General features: G+C 30.9%; 3 protein-coding genes across 5 annotated transcripts; 2 read left to right on the top strand and 1 right to left on the bottom strand.

The window, feature by feature from the left end:
* The first annotated feature begins 4,744 nt into the window (after nucleotides 1-4,744).
* Nucleotides 4,745-9,926, top strand: LOC106351719. 3 transcript variants are annotated; one of them, XM_013791479.3, is made up of 11 exons: nucleotides 4,745-4,897; nucleotides 4,997-5,163; nucleotides 5,251-5,602; nucleotides 5,673-5,861; nucleotides 5,944-6,035; nucleotides 6,102-6,161; nucleotides 6,254-6,323; nucleotides 6,417-6,620; nucleotides 6,698-8,844; nucleotides 8,934-8,999; nucleotides 9,557-9,926. In XM_013791479.3, the coding sequence occupies exons 2-9, from the start codon at nucleotides 5,021-5,023 to the stop codon at nucleotides 7,094-7,096; spliced, it is 1,509 nt and encodes a 502-aa protein (XP_013646933.1). In that variant the 5' UTR covers nucleotides 4,745-4,897; nucleotides 4,997-5,020; the 3' UTR covers nucleotides 7,097-8,844; nucleotides 8,934-8,999; nucleotides 9,557-9,926. The 3 variants fall into 3 exon arrangements, with proteins under 3 accessions (XP_013646933.1, XP_013646941.1, XP_048634697.1); XM_013791487.3 differs by having other exon boundaries at nucleotides 4,754-4,897; nucleotides 4,992-5,163; XM_048778740.1 differs by having other exon boundaries at nucleotides 4,785-4,905.
* Nucleotides 8,601-9,926, top strand: BNAA04G24730D. The gene is made up of 3 exons (XM_013821414.3): nucleotides 8,601-8,844; nucleotides 8,934-8,999; nucleotides 9,557-9,926. The coding sequence occupies exons 1-3, from the start codon at nucleotides 8,601-8,603 to the stop codon at nucleotides 9,856-9,858; spliced, it is 612 nt and encodes a 203-aa protein (XP_013676868.2). The 3' UTR covers nucleotides 9,859-9,926.
* Nucleotides 9,927-10,362: 436 nt separating this feature from the next.
* LOC106351708 (transcription factor JUNGBRUNNEN 1-like) lies at nucleotides 10,363-12,205 on the bottom strand. The gene is made up of 3 exons (XM_048778741.1): nucleotides 11,957-12,205; nucleotides 11,430-11,704; nucleotides 10,363-10,900 (listed from the first exon to the last, which is right to left on the bottom strand). The coding sequence occupies exons 1-3, from the start codon at nucleotides 12,138-12,140 to the stop codon at nucleotides 10,526-10,528; spliced, it is 834 nt and encodes a 277-aa protein (XP_048634698.1). The 5' UTR covers nucleotides 12,141-12,205; the 3' UTR covers nucleotides 10,363-10,525.
* Between the last annotated feature and the right edge of the window lie 3,644 nt (nucleotides 12,206-15,849).

Consider the following 15,849-nt stretch of genomic DNA (forward strand, 5'->3'; position numbering starts at 1 on the left):
ATTGTTAATGGGGCAGGATGCAACTATCATTTCTAAAACAAAAGGTTCCAAATTTTTTGAAATTTTCTCATCTATTATTATACCCCCTTCGAAAATATTAAGTTTTTGGTAAATACTTTATATACTGAAACTATGATCTTTAATGTTTTTTAAAAATTTCTAACCACATTCTATATGTATTAATGTATTTTACGCTCTTTTTCATGGTCTATGGAATCGTTATAATTTGTTTATTAATTATTTCGGTCTCGATAAAAATCGATAAAAATAAATATTTTCTAGAAAAAACAGACACAATAAAAAGACTCCCAACCTCTTTGAACCATCATCATATGTTAGTGCAGGATGCAACTATGCATTAAACACAATGTTGTCAATTTTTTGAAATTTTCTCAAAATCGATGTGTTAACCCCTTCGAAAATATTGAGTTTTGGTAAATACTTTATATACTGAAGCCTATAGTCTTTAGTGTTATTTTGAAATTCTAAACCACATTCTATATATTGGTATAATGTATTTTAAACTTTTTCATGGTATATGAGGAATCATTATAATTTGTTTATCAATTAATTTAGTATCATAATCTCCCTAAATCGATAAATAACTATTTTCTAGAAAAAACACGGAGACAATAAAAGCTCCAAAACCTATTTGAACATCATCATATGTTAGTGAAGGATGCAAACTATGCATTAATTTCCTAAATTCTTTATTTTCAATTTTTTTTTTTTCGTGTTCTTTTACCTTTTTCGAAGATTATTTTTTTTTTTTTTAATTTTTTTTATACTTTTTTGTTTTTATTATAATTTGTTTTTTTTTTTTTTTAAAATTTCTAACCACATTTTTATTTGGTATTTTTTTCTTTAAGCTTTTTTTTTGGTACGGGGAATATTTTTAATTGTTTATCTTTTTTTTTTTTCTAAAACATCATAATTTACTATTTAAACAATATTGGTCACTACTTTTTTGAAAAAATTTTCAAACCAAGTGTTAAACCTATTCGAAAATATCATTTGTTGGTTAATACTTGATTATACTAAAGCCTATAATTTTAGTGCTTTTGTTTTTAAAATTTCTAACCACATTCTCCATGGTGTTAACCCCTTCGAAAATATTGGTATATTGGGTAATACTTTTATAATTTGTTTTATCAATAGTTTGTTTAAAATTTACTCACATTTTAAAATTGCTAACCCCATTTTACCCCCTTTTCCATGATATCGGGGAATCGTTAATACTTGTAAATCGTTTAATAATTACTATTAAATTAATTTAATACTCCCTCCCTCCTGAAATAATACCCTAAAAAAACTACTTTCTTGAAAAACGGAGACAACAAAGGCTCCAAACCACTTTGAACATCATCATATGTTAGTGCAGGATGCAATTATGCATTAAAACAATATTGTCATATTTTTTGAAATTTTCTCAAAATCCATGTGTAAACTCCTTCGAAAATATTGAGTTTTTGGTAAATACTTTATATACTGAAGCTTATAATCTTTAGTGTTGTTTTAAAATTTCTAACCACATTCTACATCTGTATTAATGTATTTTACGCTCTTTTTCATGGTCTATGGAAATCGTTATAATTTTTTATCTATTAATTTAGTAAAACTTCAAAATGCTTCCGAAATCGATAAAATAACTACTATAAAATAACTATTTTCTAGAAAAACAGAGACAATAAAGGCTCAAAACCTCTTTGAACATCATCATATGTTAGTGCAGGATGCAACTATGCATTAAAACAATATTGTCATATTTTTTGAAATTTTCTCAAAATCGATGTGTTAACCTCTTCGAAAATATTGAGTTTTTGGTAAATACTTTATATACTGAAGCCTATAATCTTTAGTGTTATTTTAAAATTTCTAACCACATTCTATATTGGTATTAATGTATTTTAAACTTTTTTTATGGTATATGAGAATCGTTATAATTTGTTTATCAATTAATTTAGTAAAACTTCATAATACTCCCAAAATCGATGAAATAACTACTTTCTTGAAAAACGGAGACAACAAAGGCTCCAAACCTATTTGAACATCATCATATGTTAGTGAAGGATGCAACTATGCATTAAAATAATATTGTCATATTTTTTGAAATTTTCTCAAAATCCATGTGTTAACCCCTTCGAAAATATTGACTTTTTGGTAAATACTTTATATTCTGAAGCCTATAATCTTTAGTGTTGTTTTAAAATTTCTAACCACATTCTACATTGGTATTAATGTATTTTAAGCTTTTTTCATAGTATACGGGAATCATTATAATTTGTTTTTCAATTAATTTAGTAAAACTTCATAATACTCCAAAAATCGATGAAATAACTACTTTCTTGAAAACCGGAGACAGCAAAGGCTCCAAACCTCTTTGAACATCATCATATGTTAGTGCACGATGCAACTATGCATTAAAACAATATTGTCATATTTTATGAAATTTTCTCAAAAGCGATGTGTTAACCCCCTTCGAAAATATTGAGTTTTTGGTAAATACTTTATATACTGAAGCCTATAATCTTTAGTGTTGTTTTAAAATTTCAAACCACATTCTACATCTGTATTAATGTATTTTACGCTCTTTTTCATGGTATATGGGAATCATTATAATTTTTTATCAAATAATTTAGTAAAACTTCATAATACTCCATAAATCGATAAAATAACTACTTTCTTGAAATACAGAGACAACAAAGGCTCCAAACCTCTTTGAACATCATCATATGTTAGTGAAGGATGCAACTATGCATTAAAACAATATTGTCATATTTTTTAAAATTTTCTCAAAATCCATGTGTTAACCCCTTCGAAAATATTGAGTTTTTGGTAAATACTTTATATACTGAAGCCTATAATCTTTAGTATTGTTTTAAAATTTCTAACAACATTCTACATCTGTATTAATGTCTTTTACGCTCTTTTTCATGGTATATGGGAATCGTTATAATTTTTTATCAATTAATTTAGTAAAACTTCTTAATACCTCCTAAATCGATGAAATAACTATTATAAAATAACTACTATCTTGAAAAACAGAGACAACAAATGCTCCAAACCTCTTTGAACATCATCATATGTTAGTGTAGGATGCAACTATGTATTAAATTAATATTGTCAAATTTTTTGAAAATTTCTCAAAATCCATGTGTTAACCCCTTCGAAAATATTGATTTTTTGATAAATTCTTTATATACTGAAGCCTATAATGTTTAGTGTTGTTTTAAAATTTCTAACCATATTCTACATATGTATTAATGTATTTTACGCTCTTTTTCATGGTATATGGAAATTGTTATAATTTTTTATCTATTAATTTAGTAAAACTTCATAATACTTCCTAAATCGATGAAATAACTACTATAATATAACTACTTTCTTGAAAAACGGAGACAACAAAGGCTCCAAACCTCTTTGAACATCATCATATGTTAGTGCACGATGCAACTATGCATTATAACAATATTGTCATATTTTATGAAATTTTCTCAAAAGCGATGTGTTAACCCCCTTCGAAAATATTGAGTTTTTGGTAAATACTTTATACACTGAAGCCTATATTCTTTAGTGTTGTTTTAAAATTTCTAACCAGATTCTACATTGGTATTAATGTATTTTAAGCTTTTTTCATGGTATATGGGAATCGTTATAATTTGTTTATCAATTAATTTAGTAAAACTTCATAATACTCCATAAATCGAGAAAATAACTACTTTCTTGAAAAACGGAGACAACAAAGGCTCCAAACCTCTTTGAACATCATCATATGTTAGTGAAGGATGCAACTATGCATTAAAACTATATTGTCATATTTTTTGAAATTTTCTCAAAATCCATGTGTTAACCCCTTCGAAAATATTGAGTTTTTCGTAAATACTTTATATACTGAAGCCTATAATCTTTAGTATTGTTTTAAAATTTCTAACCACATTCTACATTGGTATTAATGTATTTAAAGCTTTTTTCATGGTATATGGGAATCGTTATAATTTGTTTATCAATTAATTTAGTAAAACTTCACAATACTCCCTAAATCGATGAAATAACTACTTTCTTGAAAAACGGAGACAACAAATGCTCCAAACCTCTTTGAACATCATCATATGTTAGTGAAGGATGCAACTATGCATTAAAACAATATTGTCATATTTTTTTAAATTTTCTCAAAATCCATGTGTACCTTTGTAATTTTCATCTTCTAATGAAGAAATAGTGTTTAAAAAATAGATTTATTTAATCAATTTTAAAATGAGCAATTTTTTCAAATAGTCATTTTTAAGTTTTTATCACAAAAATAACTTTTAAATCAAAAATGACCAAAATAGTTTTTATTTTATTTTAAATTTTTAATAATTTTTTTTTTAATTTGAAACCATATCACCAAACTCACCCCTTAACTCTAAACTTTAAGTCTAGATTAGTTAATCCCAGAGGCAAAATACATTTTTACATTTTAATAAAACTTATTTTGATCATTTTCTTCACTGAAATCTATTTTTGTGACAAATACTTTAAAAATGATAATCATACAGAATTTTTCTTTTTTTTATTAAGGATTATTTTTGTAAAAACAAACTAAAAGAGGTTATCCTACGAAACTTCTCTTTTAAAACTGTGTTTTGTAATATTTTTGTAATTTGTAATAAATTAATAAATAATGTCAAAATTACAAAAAAGGAAAATTTAAGAGAATCTAATTTTGGGCCAAGTCTAATAAAGCCCAAATATGGTAACACACGTGTGTTGCTGTATACACGTGTTTGTTTGTTTGGTCTCTGCTCGCCTTCGTCTTCTCCACCTCGACTGCCACCACATAGCTATCTCTCTCCTTCTCTGATTCAACTTGAATCGGTGCTAAGTTCTCAGGCCAATTGAGCTGCCTTTGCTTCGAGTATACTTGTTAACTTCGCTCCTCCTTCTCTGTATTGCTTTCAGTTCTCTATATCGCAATTCTGATCCTGAGATCTCTGCTGTTCTTTTTTAAGTACAGAAAGTATGAAACTTGATTGAAGCTATGAATGCGAATCATAACGGTTACCATACCCTCTGGACGGATGGTCTTATATGCGCCTTCGAGTTTCATCAAGGTCGTCGCAAGACAACCAAGTTCGACACGAGAAGCGCTCTTCACCGAGGAGATGCTCTTTATACCTTAACGTATCAAAAGTTACTAACTTTATCAGTCTTTTTTTGCTTAAACTCTTTAACTAACTGTGAATAGTGTTGTTGTTGTTATTGTGATAGCAAGAAACAAGAATGTAAAGGAGAAGAAGAAGAGCACTCGAGGAGTTACTGGCGACCAATTGGTTGGGACAGGCTCTCTGAGCTTGTTCAGACAGTGAAGGTTGATGGTGAGTGGTCAGTGCAGAACGTTGATGTAGATCATGAGGATGCTGATACAACGGTTGCTGAGCTGGCTGCTCCTTACTGGGACCGACCACTCGCGGGTCCCACGTGGTGGTGCCACGTGGATGCTAGCCATCAAGGTGTTTCTTTGTGGCTGCGTTACGCGCAGTGGTTGCATCCGGCTGTTAGCGTGGCTCTAAGGGACGAGAGCAAGTTGATCAGTGAACGGATGAAACATATCTTCTACGAGGTACAAAACATCTGAATATGTTGCTTTGTAATGTGGATTGTAGCTGAAAAGTAGATTAAGTTTTTAATAGGTTCCTGTAAGAGTTGCTGGTGGGCTGTTGTTTGAGCTGTTGGGGCAATCAGCTGGTGATCCTTTTATAGAAGAAGATGACATTCCCATTGTCTTGAGGTCATGGCAGTCACAGAATTTTGTAGTGACTGCGTTACATGTTAAGGGGTTTGCTTCGAACATTAGTGTGTTAGGTATTACAGAAGTGCAGGTTCGTTCTTCTCATCTGAATCAGTCGTCTTGGTCTATCTTTGTTGGTCTTAAGCTCTGATGCATTGTACTGTCTTAACCAGGAAATGCTAATTGCTGGTGGAGCCTGCATTCCAAGAACCGTACATGAACTTATAGCACATCTTGCATGCCGCCTTGCTCGCTGGGATGATAGGTAACTGTCTTCCCTGGATCTAAAGTATTCTTCACCATTGGGTGGTTCATAATCTCTTTGATGTAGGCTATTTAGGAAGTATATATTTGGTGCAGCAGACGAAGTTGAGTTGATGTTTATGAACAAGTACTTCAACTTAACCTACTCTTATCTTAATTGCTTAACAACTCCTTAACACTGATGAAGCATTGTAACTTTTGGTTTTTTCTTGACAACAGGAGAATGTACGAGGATCTTAATCTTTTTACTATAATCTTGAATCAAGAAATCAGAAGGCTTTCCAACCAGGTAAATGCTCTCTTTCTTGTTTGATCATCTGGTTTATGTTTACTTCCATATAAGTGTTGATAGTACTCTTTATGTTTCTCAACTTTGTCTCAGGTTATACGGGTGAAATGGTCACTTCATGCTAGAGAAGAGATTGTGTTCGAGCTGCTTCAGCAACTAAAAGGCAACACAGCAAAAGACTTGCTTGAAGGAATAAGAAAGAGCACACGCGATATGATCAATGAGCAAGAAGCAGTCCGTGGCCGCTTGTTCACTATCCAAGACGTCATGCAAAACACTGTTCGAGCATGGTTACAGGTAGACACACAACCTTAAGTACATAACTCTCCAAGTCTTCTTGATTAGTTAACTTAATATTCTATTTACTTGATTAGGATCGAAGCCTGACGGTTACACACAACCTAGGAATCTTTGGAGGAGTTGGTCTTTTGCTGACAATAGTGACCGGTCTGTTTGGGATAAACGTAGACGGCATACCAGGAGCTGCAGATTCTCCACAAGCCTTTGCGCTTTTCTCAGCCATTCTTTTCTTCTCAGGTTTTGTTCTAGTGGTCGGAGCTTTACTCTACCTTGGACTCAAGGAGCCAGAGGCAGAAGAGAATGTGGAGATTAGAAAACAAGAGCTTGACGAAATGGTGAAGAAGTTTCAACGAGAAGCTGAGTCTCATGCGCAGGTCTTTCAGAAAGTTCCTCAGAATATAGAACGCACGGCTAGTAGTACTAGTAGTAGAATGTTAGTCCATGATCCCAATGGTTACGTTCTCATGGAATGAAAATCAAATAAAGGTTTGGTTCTCTTATTGGTGTTTGAAATCAAATAAAGAATGTTAATACCTTTGATATTAGCCAAGAAGAAACAAAAGTGAAAGAACCATAATATATATAGAAACCTTTGATATTGGTTACGTGTGTTGTTAACGGTGTCGTTTCAAGCTTCAAAATGGTTAGGATTGAGTCTATTCCTCGTAGAGGTAGAAGAACCTATGAAGGGAGAATGTGTGTGTATTCTTCTGAGACAGGGGGACATGGACTTTCAAGCAACTTTGCTCCTCCTCTTCTCTCCAGCGCTCGGGTTTATGCAATTACTTGAACCTCAACGGGGTGCTTTATGTGTGGGAGATTAGACTGGACGATGATGAGACTCCTCCTGTAGTCCTTGTAGCTCATGATTTTTACGGTGAAGAAGAAGAAGAGTGTCGGATTATACCTCTCCCTGTCCTGGATAGCAGCAGCCCCGTCGTTAGGAGAACTTTGACTACTTCAGGAGAAGGAAACGTTATCTATGTTGAAATATCGGGTCGAAAATCGAAAGTTCTGAAGCTGAACCTCAAGTGTGAGAACTCTGATGGAGAATGGTGGCAGTTGACAAGGAAGAAGGATAATTTAGACTTTGATCACCATATGTGCTCCCACAGTGGATGGATCCGGTACCCCGCCTGCCATATTGACTGACATCTCTCACTTTCTACAAGTCTCTTCTTCAATGTTTGTTTTCATTTTGCCCCCTTTATAATCAGGACATTATGTATTAGGTCTCTGCTCTTTTGTCATGACTTTGTTGCTCATCAAGATTAACTTGCAGTGTGTTGTATAAGCTCTCTTAGGCTCCCTTCACAAAAATCTTCAACACATGTCTTTTGACTGATTCGTTCAAACATGACAAATACTTTTCATCAAAACAACAAAACGAATCCAAAGATTGCATCACTAAAGACTCGACAGGCTCTTTGCCATCTGTCCACAAACATCAAACGTATGTGATCATTCAATCAATAAGCTAAGGAGAAACAGAGCATTTCAAAAAGCTTCTTCTTCAGAGCCTTGTGTAATAGAGTTTTGCGTCCCATCTCTTTCTTCTTATTCACAGGTCTTCTCAGTTTTTGTAACGTGAGTCTCTGTGCCACTAGTAGAAAGAGTGTCGTCTTTGGTTTCAACAATCTCTATGCTTTTCTGGTTATGCTCTTTCTCTTCATCCTCACTAAGTAATATCATCCCAAGTTTTCATAATTAATTAAATTCAGAGGTTTATTCAAGGTGAAAAAAAAGATATAGAAATTGAAATAATGTTTACTTTTATTTATTTTTTATTAAAAATCTGCATACAGTTTATGGTGTTATTGACGTGTATTTTACCATAATAGAATTCTGAAACATAAAAAAAAAACACACACAAAATAATGGGCTAGTCTATGAAACCCGGGTTCGATGCCCGACGGAGTCATTTCCCTAAGTTTTCCAAAAGTAATATTTCAAAATTTTCTTGACCTCTCAAACAAAATGAGAAAAAAAAAATGTGGAACTTGGAATCTCAGAAGAAGCCGAAAGTGTGAGAGCCTTTCTCAGATGATGGCCTTGCATCTCTTCCCCGCTTCTCTTCACTCAATCTCGAACCCTTCTTCTTCTTCATCATCATCTCGATCAAAACAGAGACACCTCCTTCTCCAGCTCTCTCCTCCTCGCCTCCGTTCTGACCGTAGCCAAAGCGGTGTCACCGAAAACGACAACGATCCTTCTTCCTCCGGTAAACAATTCCTTCTCTACTGTTTGATCCTTGATTCGTTATGTCAAAATTGAGTTCTTCTGATAACCCTTGGATTCGTTTCACTGAAGGTTCTTCATCATCATCAGTACGCACACAGTTAGATCTTCTCGAACAGCTTACTTCCACAAGCGACGGTACACGCCTGCTACTTATTCTTGAGGCTTAGTTCTTGAATTAATAAAAATAAATTAATAGAGAATTTTCACTACAAAACATAGTTAGCTGGGCGGGTTTTTAAATGTTTAGATATTAGTTGAATATCGAAACATATGTTTGGTCTTAAACATGATTTTATTTTTGGGGGATTGAGTTATTGAATTAATAAAATAAATCGAGAATTTACACTACAAAACTGGTTAAAACATAGTTAGTTTAGTTGGGTGTTTTTTTTTAAATGTTTAAATATTAATTGAATATCGAAACATATGTTTGGTAGTATTAAACATGATACTTTTATTCTTGGGGGGCTTGAGTTATTGAATTAATACAATAAATCGATATACAGTAAAACTAACAAATTTAGCTAGGATTCGTTAAAAAGTTGTTAGTTAAACAGTGTCAGAATTTCGATTTTTTAAATGTTTAGATATTAATTTGGTATTGAAAAATAAGCTGGATACTGAGTATAGTTACCATTTACTCTTAATTAACAAATTGTGGACTCAGTTAGGGTTTTATATGAATTCACCAGGTTACTTGAGTGATGGTGGTGGTAGCTTCAGGGGTTCCACTGTTCGTGAACAATTGGCTGGGCTTGTTGGTGACAGGGATGATGATTTCACCATCCCCTTGGGGAAGAACTTGAAGAAAGTGAGTCCTAAGTTCTTAACCACTTCTCAGAAAAGGAACATCAAGAGGCAAAGCTACCTTAACGAGGTCTCTCAGAGGAATGACTCTGTTTTCTTTGCTACTATCGGCGCCTTTGTTATCCTTCCACCTTTGTTGATCCTCGCGATTGCTATATTAACTGGCTATGTTCAACTCTTTCCTTAAGTATGTATACAAACAATGAACATAATCCTTTCTTTCAAGTCTTGGTTCTATATATGTGTTACTTGTTATTTGAATAGGAAGAACATAGGGAATGAAAGACAATAGGATCTTCATGTGTTAGCTTGTGTACTCTTTCCAAATGCATAGTAAACCAAATTAGTCTAAAAGTAAGTGACAAGACAATGAGCCAACATTCAAAACATAATAAGTGAAGTTCATGAGTTTTACCTGGTGATTATATTTCTTCATGTACTTCCCAGTCTATGTTACAGATTTGGTGAGCCTCGATGGTGCTTTTGGCTTGCCATTGCTTATCATTCTGCAATCGAGTAGTTTTACTACAATTTTTATTAGTTTTGCGTATTGTTAGATTGTTTCATCCAACTGTTTTGTGAATTCAAATGAACACAGAAACTGATTATATTTGTGTTTTTCTTTGCTGTTAGAACACATTTCTTCTTCTATAGGCTGTCTTCTCATTGATTCAGACTAATTTATAATATATATATATATATAATATGTATTTTATTGAACAACATGGCTATTGATATGTATATAATATCAGTAGTATCGAACATGAAGAAAAAAAAACAGGATCCGAGTTGGTTCTGAATGAGAACAAAATCAACATGAAACACATCTCCCACACTAGGAGATAGAAAAGTTATTACAAGTGATTAGTATTTCCATCTATAACTGATCTAAGTTCATCCCAACTTGCTGCGTTTCCGATGAAATCTTCACCGTTGATGTTCCAGAGATTAACCAAGTTGTTATCATGGCAAGTATATGTCGGTTGATTGAAACCAACCGTAGTAAGTTGGTTCCAATAAGGATTATGCGTCTGTGGCTGACGCTGCGGCTCATGTAGCTTGTGGGACAAGGATTCTACGACGTGATGGCTAGTGTGATCGGAATCTAAGCTGCTCGTCTTCGAACATGAATCAGTTAAGGTGATAACCGGTCTACGGTTTGGTTGTAGGATGGTTGGGTTTCGATGATGTGTGACTCGTTTGAAGATTCTGCATAGTGTCCACACCTCCTGTGGAAACAAGACGGGTCACGGACCCATCAAAAAAAAGGTTTTCAACTGTAATATCTGAAAGCAATTTATGATTGCATGATGCGTTTATATTATGGTTTTTAATTTTATAAAAAAAATCAAAGAAAAGTACATTAAACTAATGGATTATTATGATTTTGATTGATAGACACATTATTATACCAAAGTTTAGCACAAAGTATATTCCATCAAACGGTATTAAAGGAAACAATAATTAGTCTATTGTCGACATTTTCATGTATTTTTAAATAATTTGATATTTGTTCTCATGATTGTATTTTTAAATATAAAACTTTCTAGAGTCTAGTTTTAAATTTTAATAAAAGTTGGCCCCATTTTCAGGAAAAAGAATATGTGATCAATACATCGTATGGAAATGTGCATTTGTGACTGACTTTTTAAAGTATTTAACACCACGATTATAGGAAAAGTATCTCACTAAAAAATGGACAAGATGGTGTAGCATGATGCATACTCTTCTTGGTTACATAAACCGGATTAAACTTACTGCTTGTTGAGTTGGCGACTCGGATTTTGCGGTAGATGGGAGGCGAAATTCATGCATCATCCAATTGGTTTTAGAGCCCTTACCGGCTGAACCAAGATAGTAAACTAGAGACTTCTTTAGGCCAATGCAATCAAGATTTGAGTAAACCGGTTTATCAATACCGGTGGCTTTCCAGAAACCTGAACCGGTGACTCGGTTTGGTCTAACGCTATTCTTGTATTTCCTGCCTCTCATGCAGAAGAAGTACCACTCGTTTTCCCCAACGCTGCTTACTCCTAATAAAATCCACAATAAATCTTCAGATTAATATGTCACCTTCATGAAAAATACAGTATAAATTATGTATGTCTGCATAAAAGATCTATTTGTTATTTTACCTAATTATGTATATATTAGGTATATTAATTGTTTTCTTGTATCGTTTTGATCCTTTCTGACATATAAGATACCACTAGTTAGTAGTTACTAGTGTCCTATGATTTGAGAAAGAAATGAGAAAACGAGGGTGATCCAATATAGAAACTTACTTGGAAGATCCCAAGGATCGAACTTATAGATATCGATCTGTTTGATAAGTTCGAGTTTGATGGGTTTGTTCTCTACTTTTCTTCGAAGATAATACCCTAAAAGCTCTTCGTCAGTGGGATGAAACCTGAATCCAGGAAGTTTTGCTTCATCTTCTTCTTCGTGATCCTTACCTTCACCACTCATCTTCACTACATCGATCTCTTTATATCACCAATCATGTCTCTATGAATAAAGGTTTTCCATACATATATATATATATAGGTAAAGGGTTATCATTTTAATGATTATTTTGTGGCGTTCAACTGGTGCTTGGTCAATTACGAATGACTTTGACTATTATTATACACACACCTTAATGAAAGCGGACAGTAATTAAATATTACGATTATAAATTCAGCCAAATATTAAGCTCAGTTAAAAAAAACGTATATAACAGTAGCTCTTACGGCTATAGTCATGATGATTATTTAAAAGTTATTTATTCGATAAATTTTTACATTAATATCTGTTTATTAATCAATATTTGTATCTTATGGTCTTTGTGATTTAAAAACAATGTGCTCTTATTTTTTATTTTTATTTTGCTAAAATTTGAATATGCGCTTATTTTGAATGATACATATTATGATTCTTAACAAATGTATATTTATAGCCAGAGAAACATAAACCACAAAGCATAGAACTATTTTATCTTATATATTAAAAGAGAAGTCACAACCTTGATTCATGTGTGATTTTTTAAAAAATGGATTTAATGAACCTATTCCTAGAAAGTCATGTTACATTTAATATCTAATTTTATCATTTAAATTTTGGGCCTACAAGAAATTTTTATTGGGCTATCAATAATTAAATTTAAACAATAGATGATCCATTGGATTTATATATAGTATAAATAAAATAAATATAATTTAATGTTGTAATACTATACCTCTATATGCTGAATATTTAAATATTTTTTGAAGTCAACTTTTAAAATTAAAAAGATTTTTTTTGTTAAATAACAAAAATCATATTATATAACAATGATTAATCTTTAATACCTTAAACCAATGAAAACAAATTTTAAACTATATAGTTTATTTTAAAAACTAAACAAAAATTAAATGCTTAATTATTTACTCGATAATATAAATCTTTGAAACGAAAATTTTAATTTCTTAAAAACTTTCTAAATTTGTGAAATATTACAATATCTTTGAATATGACAATAAAAAAATATTTTACTAATCTTTATATATATAGTTATGATTTTAATAATGAAATAATAATCCGAAAATATATATATAGAAGAAGATACAAATACATGTGAAAGTATGAAACAATCTATTCAATGAAAAAAAAATATACAGTAAGCTTATTATGTTTTAAATATTGATAGACACATATATATTATAATATATACTAATCTTATATATTAAAACATAAGTCACAACTTTGATTCATGTATGATTTTTTAACAAAATTGACCCTCCCTAAAAATCAGTTATCATTCATTTATTACTAATAATATGAATTAATAATATCATTCCTAATATAACATTGACTCCTAAAAACCCGGATTGGTTAACAAACTCACCTTGATTCATGTGTGATATTTTTATTTGAATCATCATTTAAAATTTGTAGTAAATGTATTTCCTTAATGCTAATATATAATCTTTTAACTGCTGAAAACATAATATAATTTGATATCTTTTAATTTAAAATATAAATATAAATATTTAATTTTCTTAACAAATGTGTTGAAAAACGTTATAACAATATCTTAATTATCAAAAATGTATATAAATAGTTTCTCTAATTTTGTAATTAGTAATAAAATTAATGTTATTATACATTAATATATATATTTTATTATATATTAATGTTATTATACAAATAATCAGTTATCTTTTATAAAATGAAAAACATTATATCAAATTTTACTATTTTATAGTTCTATCATTTTAAAATAAAAAATTGTATTTAACTAAATATGATAAAATTATTTTAAATTGATAAATTAATATATTTTATTTTGACAAACATTAAAAATTTATGCTAGAAATATAATATGTTGGTAGAACGAGTTAACATTAGTAAATTAGATAATTCACGTGTAAAATTAACTTATCTTAAACTTTTATATATATATAGTTATTATCTTAAATGAATAAACATAATAAATACTGATAAAGGAAATCTAGCGCTTTGAATTACGGATCAGGATCATAATAATTGAATAAAAAATAATTTTAAAATATATAAAATAAAAAATACCAAATATATGTGATGATTTGAAATAATCAATTAAGTTACAGCATGAAAACTATCAAATTGTTATATTTAAGATAGTTATATATAAACATTTAAATATATAAGTAACTTTAAAAATATATTCTAATTATGTAATATATATATAAACATGAAAATTAATACCCGCACGGTTGTGCGGGTCCAAATCTAGTTTAGTGTTAAAATATTTGTATGTATTCTTTCTAAAACTAGTTAAAGTTTTCTTCTTGTTGTATCAAATAATAGTATTGTGTTAGTTGTAAACATGTATTCAAAAGGTTGTATTAAGTAATATTCTTTCATTTGACCAAAAAATAATATCTCTCAAAAATATAGAATATTTTAGATGGTTTTGTATATTAATTTAGTAACGAAACGAACATAGGTGTTATGTGGAGTGGGCAGTTTATAATCTAAATGTCGATGTCGTCTTTGTTGGTATGCAGAAAAGTCCAGGGAAAATGGAAAATAATTAGATTGTTGATTGCAACTATATATATGATACGATTAAACAAACTAATTATATATGATGTAATATTGCTGACAAAAAGAAAATTATATAGTAATGATGTAATATTATCGAAATTCAAACATGTCGTTATCCATAGTTGTTACGTATATATACACAGTGATTATATTACGTTATCAATAAAACCGTAAGTTCAATATGTATACGTATAGGTGATTCACGTGGTATGACCATATTCTAGATTTCCAAACTGTCGAAAAGATGTAAATACATTTAAAAATAAGATACGCACTCATACGAACCAACATATAACTTTTAAATATGCTTCATATGTAGACTCAACCATTTTGATAGCCGGGGAGCCAAACACAAACGTCGTCGGTAACCAAATGTATTAAATAATAACAATTCTCCTATCATCAAATTCTGCATTCCAAAGTGTTTGCTAGATAGTTAAAGGAAGTTTGATGTACTAGTTTTTTGTTATAATTCAAATATTCAATAATTAGTATGTATGGTGGACAAACCCACAAGAGTTTTCTTGCAGGGAAGAAATACGACAAACTGATCATTAATCACCTATCTACTCACATATCCACACATGGACCATTCTTCTTTTTTTTGCTAAAACACATGGACCATTCTTCTTAATTTCTGACTTGATATGTTGAATTCAATCCACAGTTCATACTATATGAAGAGAGAAGAAAAGTCCTAGATACGAAAGAGTTGCTTCCCCACCAAATAAGCTAGTGAAAATTATCGACAAAAACATTAAAAACCAGTTCAACTTGATAACATTTCTATCGACAACAAATATGAGAACAATCTTAATTTTTTGGTTTTTCACAAAACTTAGTTATCAGTTTTAAACATGCGTGAAGTAAATATGACGTCTGCATGATATTAATTATTACTTATCAAAAAAAAAATGATATTAATTATTTGTGATTAGCTACTATGTATAATACATAAAAAAAATTTATAAGGGTTGGTTGCGATCCGCCCCAGATGAAGGTTAAAACCACAGCAAGGAGAAATAAATTATCAAAGTTAATGACTTAAAGGACAGACAATAACTTAGCTTTGCTACCATTTGAATATAACATTCAAAGTCTAGCATTTGACTGTTGAATCTTATCATAA

Source organism: Brassica napus, chromosome A4 (assembly GCF_020379485.1).
Source record: "Brassica napus cultivar Da-Ae chromosome A4, Da-Ae, whole genome shotgun sequence".
NCBI lineage: Eukaryota > Viridiplantae > Streptophyta > Magnoliopsida > Brassicales > Brassicaceae > Brassica > Brassica napus.

Bases quoted from the DNA above. Each gene is read 5' to 3' on its own strand.
- LOC106351719 (XM_013791479.3), top strand. From the start codon at position 5,021: ATGAATGCGAATCATAACGGTTACCATACCCTCTGGACGGATGGTCTT. The intron at 5,164-5,250 runs GTATCAAAAGTT...TTATTGTGATAG, and splicing joins GATGCTCTTTATACCTTAAC to CAAGAAACAAGAATGTAAAG. The intron at 6,621-6,697 runs GTAGACACACAA...TTACTTGATTAG, and splicing joins CTGTTCGAGCATGGTTACAG to GATCGAAGCCTGACGGTTAC.
- BNAA04G24730D (XM_013821414.3), top strand. From the start codon at position 8,601: ATGAGAAAAAAAAAATGTGGAACTTGGAATCTCAGAAGAAGCCGAAAG. The intron at 8,845-8,933 runs GTAAACAATTCC...GTTTCACTGAAG, and splicing joins CAACGATCCTTCTTCCTCCG to GTTCTTCATCATCATCAGTA. The intron at 9,000-9,556 runs GTACACGCCTGC...TGAATTCACCAG, and splicing joins GCTTACTTCCACAAGCGACG to GTTACTTGAGTGATGGTGGT.
- LOC106351708 (XM_048778741.1), bottom strand. From the start codon at position 12,140: ATGAGTGGTGAAGGTAAGGATCACGAAGAAGAAGATGAAGCAAAACTT. The intron at 11,705-11,956 runs GTAAGTTTCTAT...GGATTTTATTAG, and splicing joins CGATCCTTGGGATCTTCCAA to GAGTAAGCAGCGTTGGGGAA. The intron at 10,901-11,429 runs GTAAGTTTAATC...TTGTTTCCACAG, and splicing joins AGTCGCCAACTCAACAAGCA to GAGGTGTGGACACTATGCAG.